Raw genomic sequence first — 15,771 nt, forward strand, 5'->3', positions numbered from 1 at the left:
CTCATGAAGAAGCAGGTCTTAATATTAACAGAATAAAGCGTTATGACAGAAGAAGACTCAGTAACAGCGACTAAACCAGAGCAGCAGCTGAACCTGTGAGTTCCTCACCAGAACAGATGTTCCACTGTTCTTTTATTTGTCATGGCGAGACTCCGCCTCCCACAGAGGACGTGGACATGAGGCTGAACATCCCGTCAGGATAACAACAGAGGACACTGATGTCAGTTCTCCTGACTTTTCGTGTCTCTGGGCAAAATAAAAGAACAGACCGTTTCAATTACAAACCAAACTGACAGACACAGAGGAGGAGAAACGCCCCCCGGCGGTGGCGCGGCCCCGGCCAGCCTCCTCCCGAGCCGCTCCTGAGGAGCCGCCCACCCGCCAGGCTGCAGCGGGGAGACGCGCAGCTGCAGCCACAGTCGCGGCGGCCGCAGCGACCGAGGCCGGTGGTCCGTCAGCGCTCCGCTCTCACCGGGTTCGACAGCGGGAAGCAGGAGGCCCGCGCGTCTCCTGGAGTCTAGTGTCGCTACAGCGGAGAACATGAATGACGTCAAGATCGCCGTGCTGGGAAGTGAAGGGGTCGGGAAGTCAGGTAGGTGGAGGGCTGCGGGGGGTGATGGAGGAAAGTTGGAGTTTGTCAACGACCCCGATGTCTCTCTGCAGCGCTCATCGTCCGTTTCTTCACCAGGCGCTTCATCGGAGAGTACGCCTCTTCCTCAGGTGAGTCTCCTCCACCACCGGAAGTAGGAGGTGCTGCGTTCACACCTGAGCTCACTGAACTCCTACAGGCACTTCAGCATTCCCTGACATTCGTCCAAGTTTGCACCAAAGTGTAAACTTAAGAAAACTGTTAGAACAGGAGAGCGAACACTGTGTGTGTGTGTGTGTGTGTGTGTGTGTGTGTGTGTGTGTCCTCTCCACACACTCACATTTCGAGCAGCAACATCCGTCTTCTCCTAAAAGACGGTCAGTGTCACTGATGATGAAGGATTTACTGCTCTATGCATATCTAATGAATGACATCACAACACATTCAGGTAGGCCTCTGTCATCAGGTCTCACCTGAGCTATAAAACGTCACAACACCGGAGACGCGTCATTGACACGCAGTCGAGCGCAGTCGTGGTGGAGGCGTTTGATCGCACTGATACCGAGCCGTTCGGCTGGAGTGGTACCTGAACAGATAGGAGCGCATCAGCGAGACACGGAGGGGCGGGGACTAGTCAGGTAGGAGGGGTGGCCAGTGCCACTGCCCCCCCCCCCCCCCCCCCCCGTCACTGCCCCTGCGTTAGAGCCTGATCTGGTATCTGCTAGCAATGCCTGGCTGACCAGACCAGAGGAACACAAAATGAATTCATCTGTCAAGCAAACATGCAGCCAGCTCTGTCAGTCTCGTCCGCTCCGTCTGTCTCTGCTCTCGTTCCTCTATGTGTCCACTGTGGCTCCAGCACCTCCTCTGTAGAAACTGGACAAGTATTTTCCTACACGTTGCAGTACAAGTACACACACCATCACTGCACAGGTTAAACTGCACAAGTGATCCAGCCAGGCTGCGGTCCCGTCTGTGTATTTTTGATGATTACTCGCCGTCATCTGCCCCGCCCGCTGACCTGCAGGAGGGTGACTCACACATCTCTGATAGTGGCTCAATGGGCCATTGTTGCTGCTGAGTAATCGAGTTTCATGTGAGCTCGGCGCCGTTTGACTCCTCAGCAGGACACAACAGGAGCTGCTCCGTACGCGCTCTGGACAGAGGATTCAAACGAGGTCATCACCACCTCCCCTCTAGAGAATCTCTTATGTTCTGCTGTGAGACTGTAGACGCATCTGTTGTCCCCGAATTTGAAGTCTCAGATCTTCGTGACGTGACCGAGGGTCTGGAGTCTCTTCCAGTGTTTGACCTGGTCAGAGCTCCGGTTAACCAATCAGTGCCCGTCAATGCGGCGATGCAGGTAACTCAGGACAAGAGAGTCAAAGCAACAATGGCGGCGCCGCAGTGGTGGTGAAGTGAACGGGGAGTCAGAGTTGCTGTTGAAGATGAGAATAAAACACTGCAACATGGTGTCGAGAGGTTGGTTCCTCCAGGGCGAAGACGTCGGTGGAGGCGTCATAAATCTGTTTTGTGTTCTTTCTCCCTGAAGGAGAACGTCTCTCACACAGGAACGGTTCTTTGCAGGACTGAAGTTATGATGTCATGGAAAGAAAAGGTTTTAAAAGGAGCTGGTAGCTCACCAGCAGTGAGTGCTGATCAGGCAGCGCACCGACTCGTGATGATGGGGGTTCTGTTCTCTCGCTCCTCCACAGAATGCATCTACAGGAAGCACCTGGCTGTGGACGGCAGGCAGGTGAACCTGGAGCTCTATGAGCCCTGTTCCAGGGTGAGTCCACTCAGTCGCTAACTCTCCAGTTCGCAGTTCAGCAGGTTCGTAACAGCGACACCACATCTTGAACGCAACGGATTCATTTCATTCAAAACTGCCATTCCAGCTTGTTAGGACTGCATTTACAAAGCTGTGACTTTACTGACCAGAATGAAGGCAGCAGCCGTGTAGCGTTCAAGGGTCACGGTAGGATTTGATCCAGATGTTTAACTCTGTGACATCAGCACGAGAGGGCTGGACTATTGCTAAAGTAATGTGGAAAAAATGTCTCAAATAGCACCGGATAGTCGGAAATCTCTTCAAAATGATTCCATTCTCGAGGCAAAGCTAGTTCTTGGTAGGAAGTACTGGTCACGGCCACTGGCCCAGTGGCGGCCACCGCTGGCCCATCACTGGCCCGCTGATGTTGGCTAGACTTGAGTCAGACATCTGCTCATATCTGGAAGTTCCTTTTCATCGGCCTGTTTCTGAACTCCTCTGTTTTCAGGCCTGCGAGGGGAAACTGACTCTGAACGATCAGATCCACTGGGCCGATGGGTTCGTCGTGGTCTATGACATCAGCGACCACTCCTCCTTCATCACTGCCAGAGCCATCGTGAGCCTCATCAGAGAGCTGCACCAGGGGGCGGCCAAAAGGTCTGAGATGCTGCTGTGATGTCACGTACCTGCTGATCCGATGACAGCAGTGTTTCACTACCACCGTCGCCGCGTGTGTATTCACAGCAGCAGTTCAGGTGGCGACATTCGCCATCAGGGTGATTTACTGGTGTCAAACACGTGCTGACTCGTCGTTGACGCCAGATCAATCAATGACCGATCAAATGTTCCCATCGCTAGTCGCTAGAGGAACGATCAGAGGAACCTCTACAGACCGAAGAAGTCGTCTGTTTGATTGACGCCCACACATCTGACAGGACTGTCAGAACATCTGCGTAATGATGTAAATGTCAGCGCTCGGGATCACACCAAACAGCGCAATATCAGTCAAAATAACCACAATTTGATGCTTTGTCTAAATTATGGAGCACAAATTGTGATTTTTTTTTAGGATGAATTCAAGCATTTTTGTCAGAAATCATTGATTCATTTGTGCTGTACGTAATCGTTTTGTTTCGTCCTCATGTTCTTGCTCCTTATATTTCACTTGTTCTTGTTTTCATTCATGTCTTCACTCTTCCCGCTGACACGAGCTAGGAGCCTGATTGGTCCATGTCAGAGTTGATGATGCGTGTGTCATTTATGAACCCAGAACCAGGAACTCAGGTGTTCTTCTCTGTAAGGTTAAGAACCCGTGGTTGTGTGTGTCCTGCAGGGACGTCCAGTCTCTCATATTCCTGGTGGGTAACAAACAGGACCTGTGCCACGTCAGAGAGGTGCAACGGGAAGAAGGTCAACGTCTGGCCGCCGAGTTCCACTGCCAGTTCTACGAACTGTCAGCGGCTGAGCACCACCAGGAGGTGGCGCTCATCTTCTCCAAGATGGTGCAGAACGCCAGCCTGAGTAGCAAGGCCAAGGAGCGCAGGAGACGCCCAAGCGGCTCCAAGTCCATGGCCAAGCTCATCAACAACGTCTTTGGCAAGAGGAGGAAATCCGTGTGAACTATCAGCCCCTACAACCCTGACCCGCTTAACCCCGCCCCTTTTATTATGATTGATGTTAATAACCATGGCAACGTCTCTATGTGTGATTGTAATAAAGCAGTAGTACTCAGCACCTCTGCCCCAACGTCATGATTGACAGGTGCAGCTGCAGCATCAGAATAATTGCCGACAGTAAAGATGGAAACACGAGCTGGACTCCAGTTAGCACGAAGCTAACAACAAAACATCAGGTTCCCATCACCCTCTTTCTTGAAGTGGTTAAGAGACGTTTTTGGGCTTTGAGAGTGAAAAAAAAAAAAAAAAGCTTCTTTGTGAGCGCGGGGCGCCTGTTAGTGAGTGCCAGAAGGCCAAGTACAGCTGTGGCGTGAAGCATCAGATTAGGGGTCAGAGGGGGCATCAATCAATTGTCAGTTTTGTTTGAAGAACAGATTATCAGCCCCTTTATACACAGAAGAATCTTCCCTTCATGGAGACGACCATGTCTGTCAGTGGACCAACACTCAGCAGCAGTCAAGCTGGAGTCCTGACAGCCGAGTCAGCGCCTCCAGTCGTTATCAGCTCTGAGTTTTAATCTCATTCCTAGTTTCACATCTCTAATCTGGTTTACTTTGCTCTGAACTCAGTGATCAAACCCACGCAATAAGCAGGTAGGAGAGACGAGAGCACGCCAACACTGGGGCGACGGCATCGTTGCAGCCCGGCGGTCTGACGCAGACTCGATCTGACGATGCACGCGAGGTTTGGCAGGACTGTCGATCAGCTGTGACTCAGGCAGGGACGAAGCCCCGCCATGAGGGTTACGATCGATGGAACTGAGACTCGGGGCAGCAGTGGAAGTCAACGCCAGCCTGAAAGTCAGAGCTGTGCTTTCACATCTTACCAACATTACAGAGGGAAATGTGCGGGTCAGGTCGGGTGAGCCCATGTTCCGGATTTAACGGGGGCACCCAATAAACCTGTTCCTGGAACACAGCCTTGGCTATAAACGTCCCTTAGTTACTGTTCCTCTCCCTCCTTTGAAGGGAAGCTCAGCGAGGTGTTGAGAGTCGGACGGATGTAACAGAAATAAAAACCAACGCAGCTGCAACTTGAGCCTGAGCCAGAGGCCGGCAGCTGGACTCGGAGTAAAGACCCCGGCCAGCGCAGATGTTTTAGGTCTGAGTGAACAATGTAGACCTAACCAGGATCCACAGGGACGTTATAGAATCAGTGTGCGGTACAGACCTGCTGACCGGTGCTGGATGATGGAGAGTGTTTCATGGCGAGCATGACGAGGACTCGCCACCGTGACTCCACAGTATGGATGTTGAGCTGCATCAAATTCTACTCTGAATGACTGGTGGTAAAACAACATCTGATGGAGGAAAACAGGGTTTTGTTGTTTCCTGATGTCACAGTCACTCCCCAGCCCCGAATATCACAGCTCAAACAGACATTCGACAATCGTACAGTGCAGAAAGCGCCTGTGTGCGTTTACACGCAGCAGAGCTGTCCAAATCTTGCCTGCATCAAGGAGGAGGTCAGAGGACTGGAATCTGTTTGATGTTGCCAGCAGCGCTGTGGCCTACATCTGGTTCTGGTTTGGGCTTGTTGAGGACAGGAGGGTCCACCTGGGGGACCACAGCCTGGCCATCAGCACAGCAGTGGCTCCTAATCCTGCACCCATCAGAAAACTGCTGTGACGTCCTCTGACAGCTGGAGGACAAACAGGATCCCTCACTGGCTCGTTGTTCTCCCTCACCACATCCTTTCACGGATCCTCCATGTGAGCCACTCGCTCATCACAGGTCGATGGAGTTCTGCCAGTTCAAACGTTCCACGCAAGTCCACATGACAACATTCTTCCTGAGGGCCAACATAATCAGGCTTTGCTCTGCATCATATTCACATGTGATGATCTGAATGTCCGGTAAACTGTGGTGAATCACGCCATGAAATGCACAAGTTGGACTTGGGTCATGTGACGAGGCTGGCGAGTCCCCTCCACCTCAGACCGCTAAAGTCCGTTTCAACTTGACCAGCGCGAGTACGTTTGTTTGAAATTCACGAGGAGGAACAGAGGTGAAGCGTAAAATGTAGGAGTCTACAACCGTCTATCCTGTTTCAGGGTCATGAGGGGTGGAGCCTATCCCAGCTGTCATCGGGTGAGAGGCGGGGTCACCCTGCACAGGTCGCCAGTCCACCACAGAGACAGAAAGTCACTCACATTCCCACCTGCAGCGACTTAGAGACCCCAGGTAACCTAACCAGTGTGTTCTTGGCGTGTTGGAGGACCAGAGAACCCGCGCAGGCACGGGGAGAACCCGCGCAGGCACGGGGAGAACCCGCGCAGGCACGGGGAGAACCCGCGCAGGCACGGGGAGAACACGCAAACTCCACGTGTGAGGCAACAGCGCTAACCGCCGCACCACCGTTCCACCCTGAAATATAAGCACAGGAACATTCAAGTTCTGCCATCACGTCTGTGGTTTCCCGTGTCTTTTCAATAGTTTACAGGAACTTCCAGCTCTCCCCTGTCCTCCAGCACACCGTCGTCAGCGCCAGATTAGCAGAGACACCTTGACAACAACTTTACAACCTCCTCACGTGAACTTTGACCCCTAACCGGCGTCCTGGGTTAATAGAAAAAAAAATCTTGAAAATTAAAAATGTATTTTACTTCCATTAATACAGGAAAAGACATTTTGCAAGTGTTTGTGGACTTGTGGACGTCGTTCTCTACCACCCCCTGCTAGCGCTCATACAGCTAAGCTAACACGCCACTTGTGGGTATCTAAAGCACAACAATGCACCAGAGGAGAGAAGAGTCCATCTGCTCTGAAAAGGATGCACAGCAGGTGTATTTTCTAAAAAGGTGGCGTGTTCCTTTCAGATATGTGACTCAGCTTTGCCCTGGACTTTAGTTCGCTGCTTTGTCTCCGATCTTTAGCAGGCGTCCAACATTTTTGGATGCATTTTCATCAACACCTTCAGTCGAGTCTCCCAAAGGATTTTCTCAGCGACTCGGTTCAGGTAATATAAGTGAGGCACTGAACAGAGGGTCCTCCAGGACCACATGCTGCGCCTCCGTCAGCTCACTGACAGCAGATATGGCAGCTCTGAATGGAGCATTTATCTCGCTCCTGCCGAGTGCGAGCCGAGGTGTATGGACCGTTTGTCTCCTACTGTCTTCAGCTTGGAGACACCTGTGCAGGACAGGCATGTGAGGAATGCACATCAGGGGATAATGATAGTGATGCAGGGAGGGCTGGGGAGGTCCGCCGGCAGCAGGTTTGCTCCAGCGACCCCCCCGGACGCGTCGCCGACCCTGAGATGGCGGGAGGCTGCAGTCACAGCTCCAGATCACCGGATGTAGGGACTTCAATGCGTGGGACATTAAACTTTGCTTTTGTTTCAATCTCATGTTACGAAACTGCTGTATAAATTAAGTTTGTATTAACTAATTGAATGAGTTGATCGTTTTATTTTTAAATTGTAACCAAATCAAATATGATGTGACACTGAACCACGTTTAAAAGCCTTGGTGTTTCGATCAAAGATCTGACGTCCTCTCTTCCTCCAGCTGACGCGCGTCCAGTTGCCTTCTAATCAACTTTATTGATCGGCTCACCTTTTTGATTTTATGCAGCTTGACTGTACAAAGAAGACACGCCTCTTTTTAAGGCTTTCAGCTGCTTTTTCCATTTTACCAGCGAAGCCCATGTGGACGAACAGTTGTTGCTTTCATTTTAAATTCTACTGAATTTATTTGTGACTAAATTATGAAGTAATAACTGAAGGAGTGAGAACACATGCTGATAAGGTGCAGGGCCCCAGTAGCCCGCAGTCATGTGACCATGTTATTTCAGTGGTTTCTTTGATTGAATTCACTTAAAATCTCACCATCCAGTTCCAAAAGCTGGTCGTGGCAGATCTGAATGTCTATTTTTAGCTTTGACTCCTTCCAGACTGGACCAATGCTTTCCTCGTCGCTGCTCGCTGCTACGAGTGGGAGCAGCAGAGGCTGCAGCTCCCCTGACGTTAATCCTGCAGACGGATCATGTGCTCCAACCTGGGAACGAGTCATCTGTGCATTAGAATGCTTTTAACGAATACACACATGGAGCTGCTTTAAGTTTTGCTTTGAAGTCAGGAAGTGCAGCTTCATCAGTTGCCCCCCATTAATGAGGCATAATTAGATTGCAGAACCGCTCATGTGTTAACCGGCTCTGATTCTAAACGCTGATGAAAAGACCAGGAGGAGCTGCGTTTTAGCCTGGTTCATATTAGTGGCAACTGCAGGAAACTGAGGGGACCTGTCCTGTGCCATCGTCCAATCCCTGAGTGTTTGGAGTCTTCAGGTAATCCAGCATCCCAAACAGATGGAGCTGGGCCTCCTGCTCGGGGCTTCAGCCTGTCAGAGCTCATCGAGGACTTCATCATTCCAACAGTCGGAGCTACAAAGAACCCACTGTGCTGGCTGGGTGTAGCGGCCCTGTGACATCACCACCGGCACATCTGACGCCTCGGTGGGGCTGTAATGAATACAGACTCTTTGAAAAAGGACTAACAACTTCCTCAATCCTGAATCAGAAATATCTGAAATATCAATGATGCGCCGTGGTGACACACACACTCTCCAGGTTCATGATTTCAAGTCTTGCCAGCAGGAAGAAGCAAGCAAACAATGCATCGAATCCTGGAGCCTTCAACCCACGACAGAGGTCAGTTACAGAAGTGGAGTAAACCAGGAAAATGTTTAGGTTCATTTTCAGAGAAGGTGGCAGTTCAGGTTCAAACTAAGAGCTCGACTGCTGCGAGCAACTGCAGATTTTGTTGATTTAACTGCAGTTAAAGGGCGGCACGGTGCAGCGGTGGTCAGCACCGTGACCTCACAGCAACAAGGCCCTGGGTTGGAGCCCCGGCTCGGGCACAATGGTTGTCTGTCTATATGGGTTGGCTCTGCCATGGACTGGTGACCCATCCAGGGTGAACCTCTCACCCGAAGGGTGCTGGGATAGGCTCCACCCCCCACACCATTAACAGGATAAGAGAGTGAAAATGGAAGGATGGAACTGCAATTAACTGATCAAACGACGATGACATCATGATACCCATTGTGTATCTGTCTAGAAAGAAGACTGGCGTTGTTTGAGAAAAGTGCAGTGATGCAGAAGAATCAGAACTAACTTGTTGTACAGCTTGAACAGGTTACTACAGGAGGGTTTGCTGTCATAGCGGATCAAGGTGGAGTTGGAGTCAGCACCTGCGAAGGGTTCCAAGATCAACATGAGCGGGTTCACGGTTGGTTGTATTTCAGCCACTTTAGATCTCAAAGTGTAATTTGAATTAAGGTGTCTGATCATCGGTTTTAACACAGTCACATGTCAAAGTGGGGGAAGTGTTTTCATCTAAAACAGAGTAATTACTCACTAATGTGCCCTGGACTACCAGCCTGCAGCTGCTGAGGTCAGAGGCTCTGGCTCCATCTTGTGGTCGTTAGGTAGAACTGACGCTGCTCTGTGAGGTCAAGACAAAAAGGAGCTTCATTGTGGAACTGTGGAAACGTTTAGTTGTTCTCACACCAAACACACAGCTGATTTCTCATGTGATCAAATTCCACCTTAAATGTGACCAGACCTCACCAAAGTTATGATCACTGGACTCTGATCCAGGTTGAAGCCAATATGATGGTGTCCTTGGTTCTGAGTGCAGGGCTCCTGTCTCTGGAAGCATCAGAATGAACATCTGGAAGTGGTTTTACTTCACTCTTACTGTTGTGTTATTTCATTTTTTATGGAACTGCGTCTGAAATTAGAAGTGTCATCTTTACGTCTCTCCTGGACTGCTTCTCTGCATGGCTCCCTGTCAGATTCAGAACAGAATTTAAAATTCTTCTTCTACCATCAAAGTCCTCAACAATCAGGCTCCTTCATCCCTGACAGAGCTCCCAGTCCTCTATGATTCAGCTAGAACCCTTCACTCCCAGGATGCAGGGTTCCTGCTGGTTCCTAGAGTTCTAACAGTAGAATGGAGCCAGAGCCTTCAGCTGTCAGGCTCCCCTCCTGTGGAACCGTCTCCCAGTTTCAGTCCAGGACCCAGACCCCCTCTCTAGGTTTAAGAGCAGACTTAAGACCTCCTTGTTGATCAGGCTTCTAGTCAGGACTGCTTAGGCTGGCCCTTAGACCTGCTGCTATAGGCTCAGACTGCTGGGATCTCCCATGATGCACTGGGCTTCTCTCTCCTCCTCCTGTCCTCAGACGTGTTACTAACTCCTCTTCTTCTCCCCTCATCCCAGATCCTGGTGCTGCTGGAGGAGGCTCCAGACCTGAAGAGGCTCCAGCTGCCACCAGTAGCTCCACCTGCTCACGTCCCCGTCTGTCCATCAGTCTCTCCTCCTTTCTCTCCCTCTTTATCTCTGTCCCTCTCTCTCCTTCTGTCTCTCTGTCTTCCTCCATTCTCTGTCTTTGTCTCTGTCCATCAGTCTCTCCTCCTTTCTCTCCCTCTTTATCTCTGTCCCTCTCTCTCCTTCTGTCTCTCTCTTCCTCCATTCTGTCTTTGTCTCTGTCCATCAGTCTCTCCTCCTTTCTCTCCCTCTTCATCTCTGTCCCTCTCTTTCCTTCTTTCTCTCTGTCCTCCTCCATTCTCTGTCTTTGTCTCTGTCCTGCTCTCCTGCTCTCTCTCCGTCCCCACTGATCCTGGATCTGCTCCACCTTCCTGCTGGTAAAGGAAGCTTCTGGTGGCTGCTGTTGCAGGATGTGCTGCTGATGGAGAATTGTTGGGTGGAGGTTCATTGAAGGAGGGAGGTGCTGGACCTGCTCTACTTGGACAGAGTCAGGACAGAACTTTGGTTGGGGTTTGGCGCTGTAGAAATAAAATTGACTTGACTTGACTTCCAGTGCACTCTAGTCTGTTTCCTCGATTTATGTCTCCCTCTAGTGGACAGGGTTGATGAATCAAAGTCTGAGAGACACAAATGACTTCTTAAGAGTTTTATTTGGAAAGTGGGAAATCTCTGGTTGTGATTAATAATCAGTGGAACAGCTTTAGTGGAAAAACAAATAAAAATGCATATTAAAAAATAACTTTTAAAATACACCCCAAAGTTAAAAATACAAAACAGTCGGAAGAGCAGCTGGATATTTGATGACTCACTGATTTGGATTTGATTAATGTGCATAACCAAGAAAAAGAATGCCAGTACAGTGACTGGAGTCTTGATTTAGGAACTGCTCACCTGTTACCCAGGTGTCCTTCAGGAGTGCAGAGCAGGTATAACAGCCGCGTTGGAGGGAGGAAGTAAAGCTTTACGAAGGAGTGTAACACCGAGTAGCAGCCACATCATCATGGGGCACCACCGACAGCGACTGAGGCGGCGGTCTTAGTTCTGACCAGTGGAGTCAACGGTGTCTGCTGTGAGACCGCCGGTTCAGTGGGATAATCAACGGCATGACCTCACAGCTTCAAAGCGACGTCACCCAAAAAGTGCCGTTTCCTTTACAGTACTCACAAATAGGTGTCCGGAGATGTTGTATCCCTCCTGTATCACTGCTTTGACTCCAGAATGCAGGAAGAGCCAGCCACGTATATTTAGCTTGTAGCTAACGCACCCAGCTCGACCAACTGAAAATAACAACACTGCCCAGAAGTGTCTGTTTATAAAGTCTCGAGTCAATCGTCCAGTACAACCCAGGACTTCTTTATCCAGCAGTGCGATCAATTATCCACAAACGCCATCATCTGAACCGGTGCCAGACCTGCCAGTGTTCGTTCGTTCTTTTTAGCTGAAATCAAAGTGTTTGTGTGTAACTGAGCACACGGCAGCATAAAGAATACACCGGATAAAGCAGGAGACCTGGAGAGTTTGCAACATTCCTGAAGAGTTGTGCTGTTTTAGCTGTAGCCGGTCTCCATTAGCATCATGCTAAATATTGGTCTCTGGATCAGGGATGAAAATATCTTTGTGAGGTCCGGACAGCTGTTTCTGAGCATGGTTAAAGTACGGTTAAAGGCTGGTGATACTTTATTTTTATGATTATCCAGATTTTTTCATATTATGTTGATATCCAATGGACTGGTAACTCCTGTGGGAGGAGACGCAGGACTGACAGCGATTGCTGATGTAGCTCATGAGAGCTAACGGCCGTCCGTGCTCAGAGCTAACATGCTTAGCGCCAACGTGCTGAACTTAAGTCATTCTTTTCTCATGGAGTTTTTTGAAGTGTTTAGCTGAAGAACTCGATGGAACAACAACATCATCAGCACTTGAATGACTGAACATCACGGACACCGAGGACTCACAGGTCTGAGTGTACTTTTAAGACCAAAAGTTCCACAGGTTTGAAGCTGAAGTATCTCACCGCTCACGTGTTTGAATCAAGCACCTGCTAACATGCTAAACAGCAGACAGTGGAGACCTTTCTGATGCAGTGTGAGTAGCACATTTTTCAGCTGGGGACCAGTGTTACACATCCATCATATATTTGGTAGATAGTTTATATTGCACAGGATGAGCTGAGGCTGGAGCTTAGCTGACATGATAAAACACGGACAGAAGTTAGTAACAAGGTCGCGGATCAATTGCAGGTGTGTTTGGCAAAGTGACCTGGAGCGCTGAAATCTGTCCCAGGCACAACCCTCAGACGGACGACGTCAACTCACTCTCCCATCCACTCGGTGAGAGAAGAAGAAGAACAAATCCATCAGAGGATAACACAGCTGGATGTGGATGCCTCTGAACTGCTGGACCAACACACACACACACACACACACACACACACACACACACACACACACACACACGTTAAAAGCACATTCCTTCTTATCGACACCTCCGGTTAAACTAACAAGAAGCAAAGCTCTGAATATCTGAGGAAGACTCGTCAACAGCATCCAGATCATCGAGTCAAATAAAAGAAGGGAACCTTTGCTTTGACGTGTCAGACGGCTTCACCCGTTTGGGGGCACCGCCCTCCCACTCAGCTGCACACCTGTGAGGAAGCTCGCTGGGCTCGGCGTCCACCTGGAGACAGAGCGAGACACGTTTGACAGGGATGGAGACTCACCTGGGACAAGGAATAGTCAAGCCCCTCAAGCATGTCCAATACTGTGGTTCCTTTATGTCCAAATATAAATGGACATTCAACAGAAGTACATGTAGAGAAACTGGGCTAGTATATATACCACCATCTCATAAATACTACCGTATACTACGATTTCTATATCATATAAGTGTATTTAAGTACAATTTTACTATTAAAAGCCATGTTTCCCAACAGGGGGTCCAACAAAACATCTGTCATATATTAAATCCCCCTCCAGCAAAAATAAACCCCATATACTGTAACCCCCCCCCCCCCCCGTACTCTGTGGAGCCACCAGCGCCGCCCCTCTGACTCGATCTGAGCCCATCATTTTACTCCACAAGTCCCAGGTCTGTCTGGTGAGTCTGCGGGCGAGTCTTCTGGGGAGGCGCCTCGTTGTCCATTTCCTCCTGGGTCAGCACAAAAAAACGCCCTGTAGCCCTAAATAATGACTGCAGGAGCACCGGGGGGGCAGGAAGGCCTGTGGTGAACGCAGTACAACAGCTGAAAACTGAGTCCTGCCTGTCGTCTCCGGGGCCGTAGAGCTGCACATGGTTTAGTCACATGAACAAAATGTTTATTTGTCGGTGAATCCTCTCTTTTTTCTTGAGAGTGTCGACGATGTGCTGGCAAGACGTCTCTGTAGCGCCACAATAATCAACCTACAACGGGACTTGGCTCATTATTAGCTGTGAACAAGTCCTGCACCTTCCTGCGTTTGATCGGACCGTAGCTTTGCTGTACTTCCTTGTGTGGCTGGCGAACACATACAGCCAAATGTACCATCCAATGGGAGGCGGCCTTCTCCGCAGGTAGAGAGGGAACGCAGCAGGAGGCTGAACGTTCCAGCAGGTACAGAAGTTCAAAAAGTTTGGGAACCACAAGCCGAAAGCAACTGTTTTACATATTCATGATAATGAAACAAAGGAGCGTTAAGTGTTCTTAGCCAGGCTGCAACCTGTTCCACTCTAGACTTATGATGAATAATTAAATATGAGTGTGTGTGTGTGTGTGTGTGTGTGTGTGTGTGTGTGTGTGTGAGAGAGAGAGGCTGGAGCTGAGACCTGCAGGCGTGGTAGAGGTTCCTCACACTGATACACTCTCTGCTCCACTGTCATTTAATGTTTTCTTCACATAAAAGATCCTGATAAGTGCAGCTTTCCGAGCTCTGCCATCAAACACCAGCGCAGTTTTTGTTGCTGAATTTGCCAAAATTCAAAATAGAATTAAAAAGCACCTCAAACATCCACATCAACACTGTGGCTCACTGCGTTCTCTCTGGCTGAAAGCAGCCGCTCTGAGGCCGCGTGCGTGTCTGCAGCTCACCAAGCTCCTCTTCCTGCTGGGGTTGTTGCTGGCACCGCTGCTGTCTGGTGGGCTGTGGCTGTCGGCGACTGAGGGGAGGGGTTTCTGGTGGACTGGGTCTCTTTGATGAACTACAGTCTGCTTGGACTGCAGCTTCCTGCAGACACACGCTCAGTTACCAGGTGATCACTAACATTGTAGAGTCTCATTCAAATTGATACATTATGAGCAGCCGCGTTTGAGAGGAGAAAACGAACGATGATGCGATAAGAAACAGCTTCGAATTTCCCTGACAGTCAATCGATGGCGGTGAGTCGGTGGGTTCCAGCTCTACCGGCTCCTGACATTCTCACTCCAGGCCTGAAAGGTGGGAAGGGTCAGAGTTGCAAAAGAAAAGGCAAGTAAGAGTTAAATTGCGTTTAGCATCCACTGCGTCCCTGGTGGTCAGGTCTTCGCAGACCTCATCGTTCACTTAGTGTCACCAAGCATTGATCTGCAGTCACTAATTAAGTCCCCTGGCGAGAGCTGTGTGTGACGGTGTGTGTGTGACGGTGTGTGTGTGACGGTGTGTGTGTTTTTGTAGGTACTGATATGTTTTTAACCAAAGGAAACTCAACACAAAGAGTTTCACTTTAAGTGAAACAAAAGATAAATGGCACTGAAAGTGATGGCTGTGCGTCTGATGCTGCACGTGCGTGTGTGTGAGTGTGTGTGTGTGTGTGTGTGTGTGCGCGCTCATCAAAATGAAAGAAAACAATGAAACAAATGTCTACCAACGCGATGTGATTTATCAGGGAGCAGAGATTTTTGAAAATCTCTCAGAGAAACCTCCAGTAGATCCAGAGATGTCAGTCCAGGCCTTGTTAGATCAATAATTCAGCTGCGTGTGGACACACGCTCACACCCTTCAGCCCTGCACTGCTCCCCAGTGGTGGGAGTGCTGCTGACCCCTGGTCCTCTCAGCCCGTCCTCTCCTTGGCCCTCCACTATGGCTAATTACACTCCCAGGAGTTTAGAGCTGTCAGCCTCCAGATTCCCTCCTCTGCCGGTTGGTTGGAGCGCTCAGACAGCCTTCCCTCTTCCTCTCTCTCACAAAGTGATAAACTAATTAGCCTGGCCAGGCACGCCAGGGTCGGGCCCTCAGCATAGCTGGCCCCTCTGCCTCTGCTGATCAGGGCTGACCAGGACCTTCCTGCGGGGAGGTGGGGCCCGGAGCTGCCGTTGTGGTGCATCGCCAGCCTGCGTCTCAGGCTCACACAGGGGCCGGTCTGAGTGACCACATGTGATCAGGTCTGACTTCCAAGCTCCACATCCAAATTAGGATCAAAGGTTTCCAGGGGAAAAAATCCCCAGGAAATTTTCCATGGTAGCTAAGCTAGGGAGTATTTATTTAATTATATTTGTATAAATAAGTTTAGGTTC

General features: G+C 49.9%; 2 protein-coding genes across 7 annotated transcripts in view; one reads left to right on the forward strand and one right to left on the reverse strand.

The window, feature by feature from the left end:
* The first annotated feature begins 222 nt into the window (after window positions 1-222).
* On the forward strand, window positions 223-4,316 carry rergla (RERG/RAS-like a). 2 transcript variants are annotated; one of them, XM_086202389.1, is made up of 5 exons: window positions 223-592; window positions 664-720; window positions 2,305-2,378; window positions 2,869-3,017; window positions 3,694-4,128. In XM_086202389.1, the coding sequence occupies exons 1-5, from the start codon at window positions 541-543 to the stop codon at window positions 3,977-3,979; spliced, it is 618 nt and encodes a 205-aa protein (XP_086058515.1). In that variant the 5' UTR covers window positions 223-540; the 3' UTR covers window positions 3,980-4,128. The 2 variants fall into 2 exon arrangements, with proteins under 2 accessions (XP_086058515.1, XP_086058516.1); XM_086202390.1 differs by lacking the exons at window positions 223-592; window positions 664-720 and adding an exon at window positions 1,347-2,071 and having other exon boundaries at window positions 3,694-4,316.
* A 6,622-nt stretch (window positions 4,317-10,938) lies between these two features.
* Window positions 10,939-15,771, reverse strand: part of arhgef39 (Rho guanine nucleotide exchange factor (GEF) 39) — a 42,841-nt gene continuing 38,008 nt past the window's right edge. For 4 of the 5 annotated variants that reach the window (XM_086202391.1, XM_086202394.1, XM_086202396.1 and 1 more), the window contains 3 exons: window positions 14,371-14,506; window positions 12,886-12,983; window positions 10,939-12,703 (listed from right to left, as the gene is read on the reverse strand). In XM_086202391.1, coding sequence (XP_086058517.1) covers window positions 12,664-12,703; window positions 12,886-12,983; window positions 14,371-14,506 — 274 coding nt within the window. In that variant the 3' untranslated portion in view covers window positions 10,939-12,663. The remainder of the gene's footprint in view (window positions 12,704-12,885; window positions 12,984-14,370; window positions 14,507-15,771) is intronic. The other variant, XM_086202392.1, reaches the window with a different exon arrangement.

The sequence above is a fragment of the Aulostomus chinensis genome, chromosome 4, assembly GCF_037954235.1.
Source record: "Aulostomus chinensis isolate RoL2024-O1b breed Wild chromosome 4, RoL_Achi_v1.0, whole genome shotgun sequence".
NCBI lineage: Eukaryota > Metazoa > Chordata > Actinopteri > Syngnathiformes > Aulostomidae > Aulostomus > Aulostomus chinensis.